The 15,820-nt window shown below is 29.9% G+C and overlaps 2 protein-coding genes across 2 annotated transcripts; one reads left to right on the plus strand and one right to left on the minus strand.

Annotated features, from left to right (window-relative positions):
• The first annotated feature begins 2,742 nt into the window (after window positions 1-2,742).
• On the plus strand, window positions 2,743-3,866 carry LOC109809322 (reticulon-like protein B22). Its single transcript, XM_020372592.3, has 4 exons — window positions 2,743-3,055; window positions 3,144-3,355; window positions 3,435-3,570; window positions 3,671-3,866. The coding sequence occupies exons 1-4, from the start codon at window positions 2,877-2,879 to the stop codon at window positions 3,672-3,674; spliced, it is 531 nt and encodes a 176-aa protein (XP_020228181.2). The 5' UTR covers window positions 2,743-2,876; the 3' UTR covers window positions 3,675-3,866.
• Window positions 3,867-5,700: 1,834 nt separating this feature from the next.
• On the minus strand, window positions 5,701-8,273 carry LOC109809021 (Mitochondrial substrate carrier family protein). The gene is made up of 7 exons (XM_020372241.3): window positions 8,122-8,273; window positions 7,926-8,040; window positions 7,655-7,768; window positions 7,470-7,564; window positions 7,051-7,384; window positions 6,602-6,839; window positions 5,701-6,193 (listed from the first exon to the last, which is right to left on the minus strand). The coding sequence occupies exons 2-7, from the start codon at window positions 7,989-7,991 to the stop codon at window positions 5,940-5,942; spliced, it is 1,101 nt and encodes a 366-aa protein (XP_020227830.2). The 5' UTR covers window positions 7,992-8,040; window positions 8,122-8,273; the 3' UTR covers window positions 5,701-5,939.
• Window positions 8,274-15,820: the final 7,547 nt, after the last annotated feature.

Raw genomic sequence — 15,820 nt, forward strand, 5'->3', positions numbered from 1 at the left:
TATTCATTGACAAGAATTTCGAAGCTATGAACTTCCAAAATGTCTTTTTTATTTTTTATTTTTTTGTGGTGGCACCATAATTTTAGTTGGAGGATCAATTGAGTGTTTTCCAAACACTAATAATTCATTCGGATCATGCTACCTGTACGCAGCGTGAGATGTGTACGTATAAAACCGATTTTATGGATAAAATAATAGTTTTTTTTCTTCTAATTTTTCTTAAAGTGCAGAAATAAGATCATTATTTTTTAAACAATATCCATTAATTATAAACACCAATCAATACCTATTATTTCTCTCTGTCTCTCTCTCCCTCTCTCTCTCTTTTATTACATAATATTACCTATCATTTTTATTTTATAAGTAAATGACATTATCTTTTTTCCAAGGGACATTATAATGTCATTGTCTCTTATTTTAAGATATATAATTTAGTTTATTTAATTTGGTGTTGTTAAAGTAAATTATACTCCATATTTTTAATAAATGCTAGTATTACACTATCATCCATTCATATGTTAAAATGTTGAATAAATTACACTTTTATATTTAAAGATGTGAGTATTGTACTATCATTCTCCTAATATATTAAAATATATGATAAAAAAATATTCTTTATAGGATTTTAAGATGTACTTTTGAATAAAATATATGTTAAAATGTTTTTAATTCATTATCATTTATCCACTTGATAAAAAGTTATAAAATAAAAAATCAAATTTAAACTAATTTGTTAAAATAATTATTTTATATAAATTATATATTCTTGATAAAATTATTGTACTCAATAATTCATGATGCATCTACTTAATAAGTAATAACTCATGGTATATGTTGAATTTTAATACTCCAATTATTAAAGTAAAAATTTTTAATGTATAGATCAAGTCTTCAAAATTTTTAAAATTTGAAAATGATATGATATTTTGTTATATCAATTCAAATCAATGTAGAAAATATTTTTATAATTATTCATTAAATTGAATTAATAAAATAAATTATTAAAAAGTTTTCAAACTCTTTTAAAATTTGTAGACTTGATATATGTATTAAAAAAATAATTTAACAGTTAGGTCATTGAAATTCAAACATATATCATTGATTATTAAATAGTTTTCAACTTTCGACATTCCAGATTCTATTGTAAAGGTTTATTGAAAATGAACCTTTTGAGCTGAAATTTATGCTCGCACAAGGAACAATTTGCCTAAACTGCTTCAGGTTCCTAATATATGAGGTGAATTTCTCGTAAATCATTTACATTCAATTGGAGTGTCATGGATACTAATGAAGTTAGTAATTAAATGAACTGTTGTTCTGCATTTATGTTTGTAACTGTATGACAAAGTGCTCAACTTTATGAATCTATTCAGGTTCAGTCATGTTTTGACTGATGATTCATATCCTGATCTTATTAGGATAAGTGAAAGCTCTATCCTTGTTAGTTGTTAGTTGTTATTCCTTCCATTTTTTATTTATAGTCATTTTGATATTATTATTTTTTTCATCGTCACTTTTCTAAAATCAATAACTTATTAATTTTTTATTTATTTTTATCCTTGATAATTAATGTGTATTTATTAAATAATGTGTTCATTCGTTTTTAATGTACTTATTTCTTATCCAATCATCTAAAGGGTATAATAAGAAAATAAATAATAAATATTTTAAAAATTTTAAATATTAATCATTTTCTTAATTTTTATATATAAATATTAAATGTCAAACAAAAAGAAAAGGGAAGCAGTACAAGTTAGCAGTATGTTCTTAAAATGGTACCCTTCATCGAATCCATCAATTCTCATTGTCTACTTGAAACACTTTGTTGTTTGCTTTCAATGTTTTCTACAAATTGTTTTCAATATGTTTCTTCTAATGGAAAAATACTAATATGGATTATCATTAGCAAATATGTTAACCATTGTTTATAACATATTCTGGACACCGTATGACAATGAGAGCAAGAAAGTTTGTGTTATCTAAAATGTATTCTTCTTCCATCAAAATTGTGAGTTTCCAAGTTGTTTTGTGTAACTTCCAATATAACAATTGTTGAGAATTATTTTTTCTCAGATATAAATAAGATTTCACATCAATAAAATAAAAAAAAAATGATATTTTTTTATATAAAATATATACATATTTCAATGATTAACATATATTTTTAAACAAATCTTCATAAAATAATTTCATCAAAGACATTTTTAATAAAAAATGCTTACATAACACAAAAAGAAAACACATTTATTTGAATATTTCGATGAGGAAAATTTCACACAAACTAATTTATATCCCAACAGTCTCATGCAGTTGTGCTCTTATTAATTAAAATATAATAAGAGGTTGTTTTAATTATTTTTTTGCTCTAAAATAATATCATTTGAACAAGATATTTATAAATTAATCCATTATGTTCAAATATTTAACATTTTCACATATTAACAAAGAAAAAGACTTACTTTTTTTTAAGAATAATTTTTAATAAATTTATTTCATTCAATAATTTATGTTTTATATTAAATTTTAATGATCTAATTATTAAATTAAAAATTCTTAATTTATAAAAAAAAATTAATTATTCATCAATTTAAATTAATAAAATAAAATATTAAATAATTTTTAAAATTTTTTTAATAATTTAAAAATTTAATTAATGTGTTGTTGTATAAATGTTTCATTTCACTTACAAATCTTAGTATAATTAAGAAGTTTGCAAGTATTAGAGTGTTATATAAAAATAAATTTGAATTTGAAAAATAAGGCAGAGGTGGTGTCCGGTGGGCGCAGAGAGAGAGAGAGAGATGAGAATTGAGAGTTGAGAGTTGAGAGTTGAGAGTTGAGAGTTGAGAATTGAGAATTGGGAATTGAGAATTGGGATGATGGATGGGAGAAGCGAAGCCGGAAAGGGTGCAATTGTGTTTGTAATTGGGAGTCTGATATACTATCACTGCGGCTATCGCAATTCAAATCTTCTCTCTCTTTTCTCCGATCTCTTCATCGTCCTCCTCTGCTCCCTCGCCATTCTCGGTCTTCTCTTTCGCCAAATAAACATCCAGTCAGCATTTATTTATTCTCAATTCAATTTCCATTTCATTTCATTTCTCTTAGGGTTAGGGTTAGGGTTTCACTTTACACTTGCACAGGGTGCCTGTTGATCCCCTCGAGTGGCAAATCTCTCAGGAAAGCGCCAACGCCATCGTCGCATGGTTCGCCAACACCGTGGGCGCCGCCGAGTCTGTCTTCAGGGTCGCCGCCACCGGCCATGACAAGAGGCTCTTTCTCAAAGTCATCTTCTCCCTCTACGTCTTGTCCGCTATTGGAAGATTGGCTTTGGGAGTTACCGTTGCCTACGCTGGTAAGTGGTAACTAGAACGCTTTTCTCACTCCTAAACTAATTATCCCTCTTTGCATTTCTCACATTCATTCCTACGCAGGACTCTGCTTCTATTGCCTTTACATGTTCGCCGAATCCTCTCCCACCATTAGCTCCGCTCTCGCCTCTTTCTTAGGAAGAAGAAACGACACTACCGAAGATGATGATGAATATGAAGAAGAACACGACACCATCATGTAACATCTCTTTCCTATATTCTTCTCAAGTTTCAACCATATAAATCTATCCATTCTTCTCAATTTAAACTCTGCTCATTGCTGCACTATTCTTTTTCAGGTAAGCCCTTCTCAGCTTTATTATCATCTCACAATTCTTCTTCTATGGGGAGAGCAACTCAACACAATAGTTTTCCGTGTTCACCAAAGGAAAATGTTTATAAATACTGGTTAAGGTATAAAAATGTATTATTAACATACTTTCTCCTCTAATTTTATGTACTTTTATAATAATTTCTGAAATACACTTTTTAGGATATTAGTTGGCCAGATTTTTAAAAAAAAAAATCGTCAACATTGCATTTGGATGAAACTTCCTTAATGTGATAAGTAAATGAAATAATGCTCACATTGCGGAAGATCATCAACGTGCTTACTAGTTCGTCAGTCATAAAGATCATGACTACTTTAATAAGGATGGTTCATTTTAGTAGAGGGGCGAATTCTCATCTTTATTTAGAAAATGTCTTAAAATAAGTTGTTTTTAATTTTTAATGTAATATTTTTTTTTAATTTACTCTTTTATAAATTATTTATCGATCATAATTTAAAATAATATATTTATTGACAATAGATTATTTTAGCAAACTTATATGAAAAAATAATATATTTATTGTTGTTAAAAACTTTAAACTGATCTCATTGTAAAACAAAGAGATTATGTTGCTAATTTTGGGGTGCGTCTAATTTAGGATGTTTCTTACCCTCCTTCTTGGGGGATGGTCTAGAGTGGTTCTTAGTTTCTACTTTAAGGAGATATATGAAGTCTAGCTAGATATAAATTAAAAGTGTTTTCAAGAATTTCTTTACTCATGAAAGCATTTATAAGTTTGTACTTCTTAATCTATTACTTTTGGATTGAGTAAATCTTTTACAATGATAATAGGCGTCAGTATTAACTTTTAATTCTACAAAATATTCATATTTTCGGTATTTAATATCAATAAATTGAATTAGTTTATAAAATTAAGGATTAAAGCATTTTATTAAATAAACTTAAACGAATGATGCTTACACTGTAGGTCCCAGAGGTGGATTCCAAATATTCCTTATTTTAATCATTAAATTTTCAATTTTGTTCAAATTGATAAAATATTTTATATTTGACAAAACCTACTGAAGTGATTTCTTTGTCTCGAAAGTATTTAGTCTCTAACTTGTCGAGAAGGCATCCTTGAAGGAAGAAAAAAACGCATACTGTATGGAGAATCCTTTAAGGAGGATGGTTGAGTTCAAATGTTAAAATGCACAAAGGTCTTTGAAATTAGAAAATCCTTTATATTTGGACAATATTCACGATAAAGTAAATATAATTAAACTTGATCCCATCACAAATTACAAATGAAGCGAAATGCATAAAAATGTAAAACACAAGTTAAACCACCGGTGTTTGGTAGTGCTAATAGACTACAAATAAGACCTATGACGATAGATAAAACAGTTACACGTTACAAATTCTATTCTGAACCGTTAAATAACTAAAATGTGCATGAATCAATATCAATAATAGATTTTATATTAAAACATATCCCAATGAAAATAATTGATTCTATGTTGATACGAAATGAACACATAAAGATGTACAAAGCTGTATCGAGAGTCATTATGCATTATGCAATCGAGGGATTATACACTATATATCCTTTATTTTTACCTAGATCCCCGGATTACTCATCACTGATCAAAAAGTAATACTGGGAACATACATGTATGTGTGCGAAACTTATCTAATAAGTGGGTTAGAATAATTGATTTCATCCATGCAACTAAAGGGCGGCCCAGTGCACGAGGCTCCCACCTAGTGGGGTCTGGAGAGGGTAGATGTACGCAACCTTACCCCCGCAAGCGGAGAGGCTGTTTCCAGGACTTGAACCCGTGACCTCTTGGTCACTAAGCAGCAACCTTACCGTTGCGCCAAGGCTCACCCTCTATTTCATCCATGCAACTATTCGTTTTAATTATACTGTTAAAAACGTATTATGTGTGCACAAATACGCTCCGTATATTGAAAACCATTCTAGAGGGACATTAACTCAACCGACACAATTATATCACAAATCAAGATGGAAAGAAACAATGAACATATGAAACTAATCCCAAACTCATTTTTTAACCTTTTTCTTGGATGGGAATCTTCCCAAATCAATATCAAAATCTGGAAACTTACAAGCTAGGTAACTAACGAGCTAGCTAGCTGGCTGCCCTGGCAAAGCAACTTTTCTTGCCAGGCATTTAGTTATTCCATTCTTATAAAATTCAAAAGAAAAAAATGTAAATAGTTAACTACCATGACTTGTAGAGCTACAAACTCACCTAACCTTATTATTAGACTAGAAGGAATTACTATTCTGGACAAGCAATATGTCTTTCCATGCTTCATAAAACATCCAGGTGATACCAGAGGAAGGCATGACCTTTAAACAGCTTGCACCCCATCCCCTATAGAGACCCTTCAGACCTTCTTCTCTAATCACTTCTGAAAGTGCTGCTGCCATGTTTGGTGGGCACTTACCTTGCAAAGCACCCACCATCAGGCGCTTCCGAGCCACCTCCAATGGGAAGCTAATTGTACTGGCAGTAAAACCTGGGTGAGCATGAAGAAGTCAGATAGCACAAATCATATAGATTACCAAGAATAAAATATTCATGTTCTACATGCATAGACATAGGACACATTAATGGGGTTAAAAGGTGCATTAAGTGACACAGGCAAAATACACTGCCGGGTAAATGAGGTCCACCTATCAAATATACTATTAAATCTAGTACATCTTCTCACGCTTGCACACCCTCTCTTTCTCTTCCACTGTCTTTAGGTTATAAAAATAAGAGAAATCAAATAGCAAATGGTTACTTTTCCATACAATATTTCATGCTATCATTTGCTTCATACAACATAGGTGTGTGACAGAGACAGGGCAAGACCAAGAACAACAATAAAGGAGAAACATAAACAATTAAGTCTTTTAACAAGTACTACAGAATCTCTAACCTGCTAGAGCTCCAAGCAAAAGCATCTCTGGACGAGTTAGAGATTTCTTATTTCTGGTCTGGCAGTAAGTTTTCTTCATCGTATCATACATGAAATAATAACATGTACTGTATGGAAGCATGCCAATTAGAGTCGGTGAGATACCAGCATAAAAGGCGCCAACACCACCATCTTTATAAATATTTCTAATGGCAATACCTAAACTAGGGTAGGCTTCAGGACTTACAGTTAGCCGGTCCTGTTATAAAATATCAGAAGATAACAAGAGTAAGAGACAAGAAAGAAAAGCTTCAATATTTTCGAGCCATGGTCATCATTAAACAGTACAACTTATAAAGATTGCAGCATCAAGCCTATGTGCATCTTGATATCCCAATACAAAACTAATATATACTCCATTCAATTTAATATAAAGATTATTAGTTTATTAAACTTTTTACATAATATACCTTCAAAACTTCCAGGGGATGGCATACAAGTGTGCTAGCAATTCCTGCAGCTGCACCAGCCAGGGCAACTGGTGAGATCCAAGATAAAGATAAGTCAATATTGATGCAACCTATCTGCAACTTGGGGTGTTCATTCTGCTTCCATTTCTCTTGCACCGATGTCATTGTCCTTTTCACACACTCAAATGTGCCTAGCTCAATGGCCTGTGTTGGAATTATTCGAAGCATGTTGATCATGTTTCCAGCCCACAATCCTTGCCATCCCTGCTGCTCTATAACCTGAATGAAACTACCGGTGATATTTTTAGACCCAACACCAACTACCATTCTTGTCCTGCATTGCATAGTTCAGAGATCATGAGCGCGGCAATGTGTTTAAATAATGTATAACATTTGAAAAAGGGAAAAGGGTGAAAAACCTGATGGTCTCAAGAGGAGCAAGTATAGCCTTTGTCATTGCCCCTGCTAGGGCACCGCTGATAAACTCGCGAACCTCTCTAGAGACCAACAAATTCTGAAATCAGGAGCATAGAAAGAGGACATGTAAGTACAGAAGCTAGGTAGCATTGCATAAGCATAATGAATTAAGAAAGCGGGTGCTAACAGGAAGTGGGGGAAGCTGAAATTGAAAAGCAAAGGTAGAGTTATGATGATCAGTCTCCAAGTCTTTGATGATGCTGTACACGTCTCCAAACACTCCCTGCCCATACTTGTTTTTCTGCGATTGGGATTCCAATGCCATGTTAACAGACAGATACCAAAACCTACTGATCCTGATCCTATTCTTCTATGTAAATAGATACAAACTAAGCGAAGATATTAATGTAAACAAAATGACAAAAGAGAGTGATTGAAATTGAATTGACATGACATACCTGAGGCTGAGGCTGAGGGCTGCAGAGTGAGAGTGAAGAAGGGGGTTTTGCCTTGGACGATGACATTTTGTTTTATTTGGAGGTTTTGTAAATTTGTTTTTTCACTTCCTTGCTCCTTCACAAATCACAACAAATTAGGGTTCCTTTCAGCATCCAACATATATAAATAGAGAGAGAGAGGGATTGGTAAAGTTACCCTTTTTACTTTGAATTTGAAGTCTCGGTTCAAAGCGCTGTTATTCTGGCTGGACATGAACATGAACCCATCATATTTTCGATAAAATTCCATTCTTCAGATATTTTCCTTTTCTATCGATAAATCCAAAATGTCCCTCTCGCGTCACAATTCACATGCTTTGTATTTCTCACACCACTTAAATAGTCAATACTACTATAATTAAAAATAATTAATTACTCTTTTATTGTATTTTATATTTAATAATCAGATTTGAGATAAAATCGTATTTTTAACCATATCTGATCCAAAATAAGGTGGAATTTTAGTGCCAACTTCATATTTAAACTGAAGATCAAATTCCAATCTTTAATTAATATATATACATTTTATTTTTATTTTTTTAATCTTTATAATTATATAAAATTTTCTTTTAGTTTCTATAAAATTAAATCGCAGAAATTAAAAAACATAAAATGATGTATATTTAAATTAACATAAAATATTTTTAACTATAAAAATCTATAAATAATATTTTTAAAATTATGAAGATAAAAAATAATTAAACCTTAAAAAAAGTTTAAATACAATTTTCTTTTCCGAATTTTCTTTGGATTTATTTTAACTTTTATATTTGAAATTATAGTTATAAAAATTGAACAAGTCGGTTGCACCAAGAATCGGTGCTGAAACTAAAAAAAACCTGGGAACTTGTCATGTTTTCAAAAGGAGAAAATCTAAAACTTTTTTTTTTCAAAAGAAAATTTTAAAAGAATGTCTTTGTACATTGTAAAAGGTGTATTTTTAAGTGTTATAACTTGGATATGAATTTTGGAGGCTGATGTTGTTTATATCTTATTTATTTTAACTTATTAATAGTGATGTGTTATTGATTTTAATTTAATTGTTTATGAAGTTTGTTGTTAGGACTTTTAATTTAATTATTATTTTATAGTGAAAATATTTTTAAATTTGAATGAAATTTTATTATTATAGCTTATAATCTTAAGTTTGAAGTTTAAACATGTAATATTTGTCATAATGTCAATAATTTTTATTTTTAATATGTAAAATATTTTAAATTGTGTTAATTATATTAAAAAAATTAATATAGATCATTTTATCTAGTTTAACAAGTGACTTTTTGATTTGATTACTAAATCATCTTTTTACTAAATCATCTAACGACTTGTTAAACCGATTGGATGACCGTTTAATTTTTATACTTGAAATTTTATTTGTTAATATTCATAATTTCAACAAAAATTATTTTAATCCTTATTATCGTTAATATTTCAAGATACGTATCGTATGAGATATGATTATTTAGAATAATATCTAACATTTAGAGAAACTTGAATAATGTAAAGTTGTTAATATCAAAAACTAAATTTTAAAATTAGAAATTAAAATGAATTGCAAAGATAATAAATGTATTTAAAAAGAATATGACAATAACGTAAATATTCGATTTGTTGGTTAAATTATTACATTAGTCCCTAATTTTTATTAACATTATTCAATTTTGTCCTCTATTTTTTAATATTTAGTTTAGTTATTAAATTTTTAAAATATATTCAATATTGTTCTTCTATTTGTTTGAGAGTAAAACAAATAATTTAATCTAATTTGTTTCACCTCTCAAAATCTTGGTCTCATTGCTCATAACATTCATATTTTTTTTAAAAAAAATATTATCATCAAATTAGATTATTGAATGGGAGTGACAAAACATTATCGTCCCAACATACCATCAACTCGCCTTAGGCAAAGTGAGACAATAAGTTGACAGATAAATAAAATTTGAGTTGGATAACATAATTTGTCCCGATTAAAGGTGGTTGATCAACCAACTTTTAAATGATAAAGGGTGGATTGGTGGATTATGAAATGACAAATTGACAGATTGATTAACAAAAATTTACAAAACAAATCATAATAAAATTTTTTTAAAATAATAGTATTTATTTATTTTCAACACGAGTCATTTAAAAAAAATGTATTTATTATACTTTTTTAATCATAAAAAATATATATTTATTTATATACAAATTAAATATTATCATATTCGGAGTGAATTAAGCAAATCAACTTAACATGATAAAACCAACATTAAATATTGATATATTTTTTCAATATTCATTGATTGTGTAATTTAACATTATATATATAGAGAGAGGCACGTATTCATGTATACATTAAACATGTTAGATAAATTCAAAATATTAATTTTATAAATTAATATTGTGAGATCTATAAACATCCTACTCTCATTTTCCTTTCTCATTCACTCTAACTTCTCAAGTTGTTAAAACCCCTTTGTTTCTCTTTATTGTTGATTTTTCAAGGTTGAGCTAGTGTGGAGCAGAGATTGGGAGTGCAAGTGATAGCTTGAAGCCCAGAGTTGGTGTTGCATCTCCATTTCTCTTCTTTCTTTTTCTTCCCTGTGGTAGCTTGAAAGCTTGTTAGTCTTGTGCGGAGCTTCAATCGAGGTAAGAGAAGCTAGCATTCTTGGATTTTGGTTGAAACATTGGATTATAGTTGATGAAATTCTGAAATCTATAGTTGTGGGGATGAATTCCAAGGGGTTGCATGTTTCAAAATTGGGGTTCTGGGTGTTCTTGATGAAAAGTTGAAATGTTGGTGATTTCCTTGATTTTTATGTTTGCATGTTGCTCCTTTTGAGGTTTCTGAGTGGCATGAACAAATGCAGTAGTAATAACGGGTGTAGATCATGTTTAAAGGGGAAAATTTGTGAAAAGAAGTTGAGGATCAAAGGTGAAAGCCATGGAAATGCAGAAAATTTTACACTCGGTGTTGCAGCCGTGGTTCATGGCTACAGTCGTAAGGGAAAATGAAATGGCAAAATTTATTTGTTGTAGTCATGGTTCATGGCCGTAGCCATGGAAAAAGAGAGAGTGGTAGAAATTCATCAATATAGCCATGGTTCATGGCCATAGCCGTGGAAAAAGAAAGAATGGCAGAGATCAACCACTGCAGCCATAGTTCATGGCCATAGCCGTGGAGGAGAAAATTGTTGCATTTTTTACATTTTTAACAAGGTACATGATGGAATTAGGATATGATGTCTTCATGAAAGTTGTAGGAAATCTTCTTGTTTTTCATATGAGATAAGGATGAACATGATAGGAGTAGTATAACTTCATATATGTTATTTTTTGTGAAGGTTTCCATTTCACAATAAGTGATTTGGTTAAGTTGAAAGTTGTTTTGGATGCTTAAGTTGATTTATGTTGTTTGTGTGTGTAAGTTGGCATGATAAATGAGTTATAAACATGTTGGTTGAGTTGTATTATGCGTTGAATATGTTGTATGTTGTTGGAGTTGTTTTATAAGTTGTATGTTGAACAGTGAATTAGTTGTATGTTGTTTTATGTGTTGAAATTTTGATGTGTTGTTGAAGTACACAATGATGATTGAATTGTGATATGTGAGATGCATGTTGTAATTGAGTTGTCAAGTTGTGTAGTTGTGTAGAGATGTTATATGAGTTGAAAGTTGTGAGTCGATTGAGTTGTGTTGTGTTGTTAAAATGTGTTGTTAGACAATATTGATGAAACTGTGTCATCGTGATGAGTTGATGAGATGTGTTGACCACTTAGGACTAGAGGAAATATTTTTGAAAGATTCTCAACCTATTGTGTGGATTGAGAGTGTTATGGTGCTGTGAGAGCCTAATTTTTTTGAAAAACCATCCTTAGAAAGTTATCCTTTGGAATGAATGTTGTGTTGTTCTCCTATAGGACTTAGTTGGTATCGTGTGTGGGCAAGATTGAGACACACGTGTATAAAGCGATCACAGTATAAGGGCTAGGTTAACCTATACTAATTACAAGCAGCCAATTCGAGTAAAGTACGAAGTCAGAAACTTAGTTCCTAACTGAATATCAGAGGGTTGTAGTATTTGGAGGATAGTCAGTAGGCTAATCTCATAGGTGGGTTAGTTAAGCTAGTTAATGTCGTGGTAGGCCTAGACCTAATTGTTTTATCCTAACATAGTATTATACTTCCTTGTTTAAATGGCAAAGTCTGTGAAACTGTTATCGTATTGTGAGTTTTTATCCAAATTTATTGTTTACCTAGCAAGCCCAAAAAAGTATTGTGTTGTCGGTTTGGTAGGACTTAGTCACTTATACTACTCACCCTATGTTGTAGGAGATCTCTGAAATGAAATGTGTGACGACGCATATGTGTTGATAAGTTGTATGTGTTGATATGTTTTGAAGTTGTTGTAAAGTTGTGTATTGTCTATGCGTAGTGTGTTGCATGATGAATAAGTTGTTATTGTTGATAGTGATGTTGTGTTGCAGGTTGCTTTTATAATCATATGTTATTTAAGTATTATGTGTTATATGTTGAACAAGTTGATGAAGATGATGGCAGTGATGCTAAGTTGCATGTGTTGTATATTTCATATATATAAGTTGTTTATTTTCACTAGTTTATCCTTGCATCTTTTCATGTGGTTTGGACTGTGATGATCATACAATGTATAGGAGCAGGGCATGGATATGTTGGTGTTTGCTGTAGAGGCCACCTAGATGGTAGGAGCTAGAGTAGATGATTCTATTTTATTTTGTAGACTATCTTATTTAGAGTAGCATTTCTGGTTGGCATTGTATATATTTTATGGCTTGTTAAGCCACTACTATTTGATGGTTGTAGTTTTACTTATATTTTTAGTAGTATACTATTTGGTATATATATTTTCAGTCAATTTTAGTTATTTTTTTTTAACATGACGAACAAGGTGGGTCGTTACAAATATAAATATTTAACAAAATATTGTATTATCTAATTATTTTCCTGAAAATTTTAAAATTAAATAATTATTTGTATAAGTTAATACCTTATAATATATGAAATTTTTAAAAAATAGTCTTAGTCATTAATATCCTATGAAATCTAATTAAATTCAATACTTTATTATTATGAAAAATGATTAATAAAATTATTAAACATTTTCTTACCAATTTCCTTAAAAATTAATTATTTGCATAAATTACTATTTAACCATATATAAAGTGTGAGTTATACGATGATATGATAATTTGAGGGAAGGAACATAAAATTGGAGTGATAAGAAAACTCGATTCAGGTCTTTTACTAATATAACAACTAATTATTAAAAACAACTTTCAACTTAACCAAATCACTTATTGTGAAATGGAAACCTTCACAAAAAATAACATATATGAAGTTATACTACTCCTATCATGTTCATCCTTATCTCATATGAAAAACAAGAAGATTTCCTACAACTTTCATGAAGACATCATATCCTAATTCCATCATGTACCTTGTTAAAAATGTAAAAAATGCAACAATTTTCTCCTCCACGGCTATGGCCATGAACTATGGCTGCAGTGGTTGATCTCTGCCATTCTTTCTTTTTCCACGGCTATGGCCATGAACCATGGCTATATTGATGAATTTCTACCACTCTCTCTTTTTCCATGGCTACGGCCATGAACCATGACTACAACAAATAAATTTTGCCATTTCATTTTCCCTTACGACTGTAGCCATGAACCACGGCTACAACACCGAGTGTAAAATTTTCTGCATTTCCATGGCTTTCACCTTTGATCCTCAACTTCTTTTCACAAATTTTCCCCTTTAAACATGATCTACACCCGTTATTACTACTGCATTTGTTCATGCCACTCAGAAACCTCAAAAGGAGCAACATGCAAACATAAAAATCAAGGAAATCACCAACATTTCAACTTTTCATCAAGAACACCCAGAACCCCAATTTTGAAACATGCAACCCCTTGGAATTCATCCCCACAACTATAGATTTCAGAATTTCATCAACTATAATCCAATGTTTCAACCAAAATCCAAGAATGCTAGCTTCTCTTACCTCGATTGAAGCTCCGCACAAGACTAACAAGCTTTCAAGCTACCACAGGGAAGAAAAAGGAAGAAGAGAAATGGAGATGCAACACCGCTCAATAACTTTTTGTTATATATATATATATATATATATATATATATATATATATATATATATATATCTGAGGAGGGTGCAAACGATACCGGTATAACTTTTACTAAGTGTTACACCGCTCAATAACTTTATTTTAAATGTGAATTTTGTATATCCAACCGTTAGATTGAAAGTTCATTACTATTAGATCATATATATCAAATTTTATATTAATCTAAGATGATTTGATACTTCATTCTCATAAAATAAAATTAATGTAATATATACATTTCAAAATATACTAAAATATGAATACTTTGATTACCTTAAAGTTGTTGTTCAATTTTAACAAAATTTGATATATATGATCTAAAAGTAATGAACTTTCAATCTAACGGTTGAATTTTCAAAATTCACATTTAATATAAAGTTATTGAGCGGTGTAACACTTAGTAAAAGTTACACCGGTGTCGTTTGAAGCCTCCTCATATATATATATATATATATATATATATATATATATATATATATATATGAGGAGGGTTCAAACGATACCAATGTAATTTTTACATTTAATATAAAGTTATTGAGCGGTATAACACTTAGTAAAAGTTACATCGGAGTCATTTGAACCCTCCTCTATATATATATATATATAAAGAGAAATCCTTTTACTCCAGGAATAAGTCTACCTATACTTACTTCGTTCAATAACTCATGTTCTATATCAAATTTCAACGATCCAACCGTTCAATTTAAAGTTCTTAATGCATAGATCAAATCTACAAATTTAAAAAAAAAATTAAAAATTATTTGATACTTTATTTTATTAACTCAAATTGATGGGATAATTATAAAATCATTTTATAAATCATATCTAAATGAGTCCCTTAGCATAACTCCATAACAAATCTGTTGTAATTCATCGTTATCAAGTTTGGATTGGTGACTTGAGAGCAGGTGACCTTTGGTGGAGGCGTGCAGCACAATGAAATTGTAAGGGTTAATTAAAAAAATGACACATGATCCTTAATGATAAAACTCGAGACAACTTTAACTATTTTCTTTATTTAAAAAAGAATTACAACTTTATAATTTTATCCTTTGAGTTTATAGCATGATGTATAATTTTAAAAATTGTAATTGGCCATTTTGTTTTGAATATCCATATCATTTAAAATATAAAAAAAAAGGGTTAGTCAATAAAACCTTTTCGGGATAACCAATCATATTGCTTTTAAATGCCTCTTCAAGTTTTGAAAACTATTTAGCATAATCAATCATATCTTAAATTATTAGGGTTAGTCTAGTGGTTGGGTGGGGTGGGATTGAGGTAGTTAGAAGCATGAAGACCTAGGTTCAATCCTCATTGTGACCATCTTTGTATTATTTCCTATCTATACAAAAAAAAATCATAGATATAGCGTGATTTTGTCCTTTTTTCTTCCATCAATTTTGTATAAAATGTCCCGTAAAAAATGTCTAAATGATAAAATTGTATTAAAAATAAAAAAATAATTAATTTGTAAAACCAATAAATAAAAAGGTATAGATTTTGTATAGAAATGATAAAATGAGTCGTCTAAGTTGTTTAAATATGTCTGTCATTAAAGAAAACGAACAAGATAATATGGTCTATCAAAAAATGGCAAAAAAAAAAATATTGCGTAATTATTTTAGATACCTTTTTTAACATATTTTTTAATATATAAAACTTTACATAAATTATTATATTTAAATAATAAAATAAATTTTAAATTAGAA

The sequence above is a fragment of the Cajanus cajan genome, chromosome 5 (assembly GCF_000230855.2).
Source record: "Cajanus cajan strain Asha chromosome 5, NIPB_CcT2T_4, whole genome shotgun sequence".
Taxonomy (NCBI): domain Eukaryota; kingdom Viridiplantae; phylum Streptophyta; class Magnoliopsida; order Fabales; family Fabaceae; genus Cajanus; species Cajanus cajan.